This window comes from Prosopis cineraria, unplaced genomic scaffold (genome assembly GCF_029017545.1).
Source record: "Prosopis cineraria cultivar Desert tree isolate PC_DT_omini unplaced genomic scaffold, ASM2901754v1 PC11, whole genome shotgun sequence".
Taxonomy (NCBI): domain Eukaryota; kingdom Viridiplantae; phylum Streptophyta; class Magnoliopsida; order Fabales; family Fabaceae; genus Prosopis; species Prosopis cineraria.
The window spans coordinates 34,669,033-34,675,434 of NW_026555342.1; the positions used below are offsets into that span (position 1 = coordinate 34,669,033).

At 28.0% G+C, this 6,402-nt stretch overlaps 1 protein-coding gene across 1 annotated transcript; it reads right to left on the reverse strand.

The window, feature by feature from the left end:
• Nucleotides 1-540: 540 nt before the first annotated feature.
• LOC129286484 (uncharacterized) lies at nt 541-3,447 on the reverse strand. Its single transcript, XM_054922442.1, has 3 exons — nt 3,347-3,447; nt 2,415-2,504; nt 541-2,107 (listed from the first exon to the last, which is right to left on the reverse strand). Exons 2-3 carry the CDS (start codon nt 2,498-2,500, stop codon nt 541-543), a joined length of 1,653 nt encoding a protein of 550 aa, XP_054778417.1. The 5' UTR covers nt 2,501-2,504; nt 3,347-3,447.
• Between the last annotated feature and the right edge of the window lie 2,955 nt (nt 3,448-6,402).

A 6,402-nucleotide genomic window follows, 5' to 3' on the forward strand; every position in this document is an offset into this window, starting at 1 on the left:
TGACAATCACTGGTGCAAAGTTTTTTAACAAATACGTAGTCTATTTCTATTTTCGCCAGCACCCACCAAGTAATTAATCTACTTCTATGCATAACAATATAATAATACTGTCCAAAATATTATAATAGAAATTGAGGAGGAATTTAATACATTCATATATTTAATATGTGTATCATATTTTTTGAACAATTAAAATCTATTTTAATTCAATTATTTAAATATTTTTATATATGAGTATTTTAAATATACTAGGGCAGTGTAGAATAGAATATTCACATATGACATGTTTATGCATATATGTCATTTCATCGAATATTTAATAAGTATAAGCAATAAAATAAAAGTTCAATTTGAAGATCTTTGTCTTCAACTACTTCTTGAACATTAGAAGTGAAAGATCTAGCTTAGTTAATATTTCAGATGAATATTAATAATAAAGTAATAGTGATAAATATTATTTAAAAAATACAAATAACATTGTCACTAACCCAAGACAACCTACAATAATATCTAAGAAATATAATGCAATATGTTATAGAGTCATGAAAGACTTGGTATGAACCAAACTGGATATGGCACCTCATTGAAGCTTGATCTTTCAAATGTATAGTAATCAACCATTCTATCTGTCCTACAATGCCTCCCAATTCTCAAGCCTTTCCATTCATCTATGATACCCTTAACACATGGAAAATGATAGGCAAAATAGATACAATTTCCTTTGATAAACTCTTTAGGGCATTGAAGAGAAACATTTGACACCACAAAACTTTTCCAAAACCCAATAAACAACATGCGATTTCTCAAGTTTTTAACTTCTATCCATCTAGGTTCTTTATTCATGTCTAACTTAAACACTCGACTATCTACAATTTTGGGTGGATTGGTATACTCCTTTCCTACCGTATCATTAAGCATTCTCTTGAACCTAAAGATTGAGTTGCAAACCAAATAAATAAGGAATAACTCTCCTGATGAAGAGTCAACTGCCAAAGTCTTAAGAATGTCACCTTGAGCTTCCCAAGCATTAATAATGCCACCATCACCATCATAAGGGAAGTCTTGGGTACTCGTTTTCAATCTCATTGTGGCAAATCCTATTTCAGGAAGCCTTGCTAATATTCTGGGTTTTACAGGTTCTCTTCGCAAATCATAAAAAACTATAGAATTTAATACTGAGTGTGTCAAAGCATACAATTTACCATCAATAATCTCTACGTGCAAGAATGTCAATGCTGTAGACACATATTCTTGAACGATAGTCCATGACTCATTAGAAATCCAACTAAATGCAAACACAAATTGACAATAAAAGAGACACACCACAACACAGTTTGGGTCATTGGGTTCCGTTGATGCCACAATATTCTTAATTTTACTTTTCACTTTTAACCTTGATGACATATAGACCTTAGCATTTGTTACCAGGTTGAAGAAGAAGATTAGTGCATCAATTTCTTGAACTTCATCAAAAGAATTGTTGATAGATTCAACCATGATCATCCAAACTCTTATTGTGCCATAGCAATGATGGAAGAATTCATGGGGAAACCCTGTGGAGTTGAAGACTCTTCCTCTAGGCAAGTCAAAGAAGGGAAGATTTTTCATCTCCATTGTTTGGAGAAAAAGAAGTGGCAGTTCTGGTGATGGAAGACAATGTTTGTTAGCAATGCATTTATCGACTGTAGATCTCCAATTAGAGCATACAGCTAGGGTTTGAAGGTAATCAATGATCCCTAAGTGTTTTAGAATGAAACCCAAGACATCATCTCCAATTTGTGACCATTTGTTGCAAAGGCTTCCTTCTTCTTCAATGTTCATTTCTCTTTTCTCATCACCATCACCATCATCTAGAATCTGCAACCTTTTGCTAGTGCTACTTCCTCCTTCATTAACGTTCTTTACTCTCTCATCACCATCTTCAATATCTGCATTTTCATTGTTGTTGCTTCCATCTCCATTATTGTTCTTCACTTTTCTCTCATCATCATCATCATCATATGCAATTTGCACTTTTCTGTTGCCACTACTTCGTTTTATTACTCTTCCCTCATTGTCATCATCTGCATGATGTTCCTTTTTGTCGTTGCTTTGTTCTTCTTCTTTGCTATTCATTATACTTTAAAAGACAGTTACTTAGAAAAATACGGGAAAACAACGTAGTATATATAATTAATGGTTTTGTTCATTTGAGAAAATCATTTTTCTTTATGCACATGTGAGCAAGGATTTAAACTAACCAATGAGTCCTTCCTACAAGTAAAGCATAAATAATTTCATTCCTTGTGAGTTGGGCAAATCAATCAAACTATGTTTGTAATCATATCATTCACATGAAAGAACCTAATTTAATTTACAGATCATAAATGCTTCGAGAGAGACCTTGGGTAAAGAAGGTAAACAAGTATAATTACCAAGTCAGGAGATGTTCTATGACTGGCCATATACACTCGATCCATGTTAGTTTCTTGCCACTACTTTCTTCTTGTGTGCTGTTCATTATGCTAGAAAAAAGAGATATAAAACATAAAAAAAAATATATTATAACTAAGGTTTGAGTTACGTAAAAAAATCAAAAGTTTTTGAACATGATTTGTGGGGTGGATTTAAATTAACAATTTATTTCTAAATTGTGATCACTTCCATAACTAAGCATATTTTAGTGGTACCAAGAAGCTCATCAAATTAGCATATGCAATACTCTCTTTCATCCTCAATATAAGACATCTCATAAAACCTTTATGTAATCTTTAATACAAAATATATTATAAAACTTGACGGTAATAATAAAGAATCATTTCTAAAAATGCCCACATATCAATTGGTCATACTTCATTGGGGTTGCCTGTTTGAATTTGACTTTAAGATTTAAAGACAAAGTTAATAATTTTAATTAACCATTTTTTTAGAAAAAAATCAAAACTCCTGACTAATTATAAACAACTTTTATTAATCCACGTAATTTAATTAAAAGCATCTTCTAAATAGGACCCGAAATGTATTTTATGTAGTCTTTTCTGAACATATAAAATTCATTTGTTTGAGAAACAAAAATCAAAGAAAATAAAGATGGCATAAAGATGCTTTGAAGAACAAAGAAAAGGTGATCGTGGGGGAGAAAGAACTAAGAACAGGCCCTGTGAGCAGCAGAGGAGCCTATGGATTCCACTAGATGTCAATTTCCGTTATATGAAGCAGAGATAAATGAAGACAGTTTTTTTTTTAGGAAAAAAAAAACTACAGGTCTAATCAAACTGCGTATAAATGCAATGTTTAGCACAGATCAGCGATGGTTTGATAGAGAGAATTGAAAGTCGGAAGAGAAGAAGGCAACAACAGATCATACCTTCTGCTTCTGGGTTGTCTCTCTGCCTTTGGATCTGCGGTTTCCTCTCCCCTTCCGTCTCTTTCACTCTCTCTTGTGATCCCCCCTCTCTCTCTCTTACCCAAAATATCTTCAACTCTTTCTAAAATCTTATTATTTATTTATACGGATCCGTCTTCCTTTGCTTTTTATTCAGCCAGGCAGAGTCATTTGAATTGGAAAAAGAAAGATAACCAGATTTTGTAAAATCATAACAGCATAATTATATATATATATATATATATTCTTATTTATTTGTTTCCGTTTTCAAAATTATTATTTATTTATTTATTTATTTTTAATTCATAAAAAAAATATCTTACATAATTTGTTTGTGTTTTTTTTATTATATTTAAATAATACGAAGATAGTTTTCTTATATTTTGATGCAAAATTTATTCAAAAAAACATTTGGCATAAAATGAGTGGACAGGTTCGTTCCATACCGCACGTTCCGTGGAGGAAGGGAAAGGTCGGAGATCCCAATAATGATGGGAGGGAAAATTATTGCTAAAAACCCGAAAAAATATTTATTAGAGATGATCTTAAAAATAATAATTATTGAGAATGACCAAATACTAAAATATAAATTTTAAAATATAAAATTGTTCCTAACTAAATCTTCTTTATTTTCTCTAACCACGTTTGAAAATTTAGTGTCTTGAAGATTCACAAATTTGAAAAAAAAGAGGAGTTAAATATCATCATCACGTGATCATCGAAGCAATTCATCGTAATGTTAAATAAGTCCTATAAAGATAAATTCACACTAAAAAAATCTTTTTAAATCAGTGGAAAAATAAAATGTAATAATTTTTTTAAAATATTTTAAAATTATATTGATTTAATATCTTAAAAGTAATGATTTTAAAATTATAATCAATTAATCATTTAAAAATTAATTATTTATTAAAATTTATTGATTTAATTAAATTTAATACTATTTTTTTTATTTATGTGAAATTGGAATAGGCACAACTTTATTCTTTAAAAAAAAATTATAACTTATGCAATACCATTAATTTTAAAATATTATTAATATGTTTTACATTAAAATTATAATAGTTAATTACAGTTATCCTGGTCCTTCAGTCTAATTTTAATTTTTATAATCTTTATGATAAATATTTTTTTCTCGGTCCCTAGCAATAATTTTCCCATGATGGGTATTGCAAAAATGAGGGGCCTCTCAACTTTCTTTTCAGTTGCCCCGCGCACACAAATGACGCATGTGAAAACTGAAAAATAAGAGAAAGTGGACTCCATTGATTCCTTCATCCTTCGCACTTTTTTCATCTTAATATTTGAAAAACTTAATCTAAATATTCTGTCTAAAATTGATAATTCGAATAGGCCATATTTAGGTTGACCTTATTCAAGTTGAGTTTATTTACATTTGGCTTAAAGTATCTTACCTATTTTAAAAAACTCACATAGTTAAACTCGATTTTAATAACTTCGGGTTTCAGGCTTAATATTCAAAACTTTTTAAAAATATTTTTTCTTTATTTTTTGAACCAATCTTAATTTTTAAATAATTATGTTAAATATAAAATATTATTTTAACTTTAAAAGAATAAAATAAAAAATAATAACTTATTAATTTTGTACTTAAGTAGCTCTATAATAGTTTTGTTGTATTATGTGTAACAACAACCATTTCCTGGTTAACAACATTACATTTAGACTTTAATAGGTAAAATATATGAAGTTTTAAAGTTTCCAACTTGTAATTAATCATATTAGATTAACAAGTAACATTAATAAAATAACAAGTGCCATTTTGAAATTAACAATATATCATTATGTTATAATATGAAATGGTTTAGAAACTTGAATTGCTACATTTTTTTTTGTCATATAATTAAAAGAGTTTGGTGGCCTTAGCCACAAGGTTCTTAGGTGGCCAAGAGGTTTGACGCTAAGGGGTTATGGGATCAAATCCCCCTTGGCCACCTTCACCAATTAAAAAGAAAAAAAAAGCCAAAGCTCAGGTGACTAGCTGCCAATGATAGGGTCTTCGACATTGATCTAGTGGTCGGTGTTGGTGGCAGTTGGGTGGCTTTTTTTATTTTATATTTTAAGGGTAATTTGGTCATTTCACATAAAAATTAGTATTAGTTAATGATCAAGGGGCTGTAGTAAAATTTTAGAATTTATTGGTCCTTGACCAATATAAATATGCTCCATTCATCTTTGATTGATATTTTTTCAATAATTAACTAACATTCACTTTTTATTATTCTAACCAAACAAAATAATATCTTATTTTTTATAAAATCTCTACAAAATAAATTACTTTCCATAAAATCTTAAAATGATCTAAAAATTACTTATTTTTTAATCTTAATAAAGAAGTCCTAAACTTTTAAAAATAATCAAAATTAAAAAAAAGTAGATTTCTAAAGTAACTTTTAAAAATAATATGATGTGATAGATGAGAAAGTGTGTTTTAAAAAAGTGAGATATATAAAAATATCATAAAACTTTATAATAATTAAATAACAAATCATTCTTATAGAGAAAAAATTAAAGATATTATAAAATTTTAAAAATTACTAGCTAATAATTATTTTTTATTATTGCAACCAAACATAAAATAATATCTACATTTTACAAAATCTTTACAAAACAAATCTCTTTTTATAAAGGATCTGTTTGTTTAAGATTAAAAACTAAGTGATTGTCAGATAGTTTGGAGATTTTATAAAAACAGAGATTTATTTTGTAGATTTTATAAAAAGCTACATTATTTTATGTTTGGTTACAATAATAACAAATAATTTTTAGTTAGTTAATTTTAAATTTTATGATTTCTTTCTTGATTTTTATTTTATAAAAATAATTTATTATTATATTATTTTATTAATAATAATATCTCTTTAAAATACTCTATCCCATTTATTAGATTATTTTCAAAAGTTACTCAAGGTAACTTCTTAAAATAATAAAAAATATACTAGTTTTTAGTTCCTGATTATTTTTAAAAATTTAAACAAACATAATAAAAGCTCACAAAAGATTTTTTTCTCAAAAAA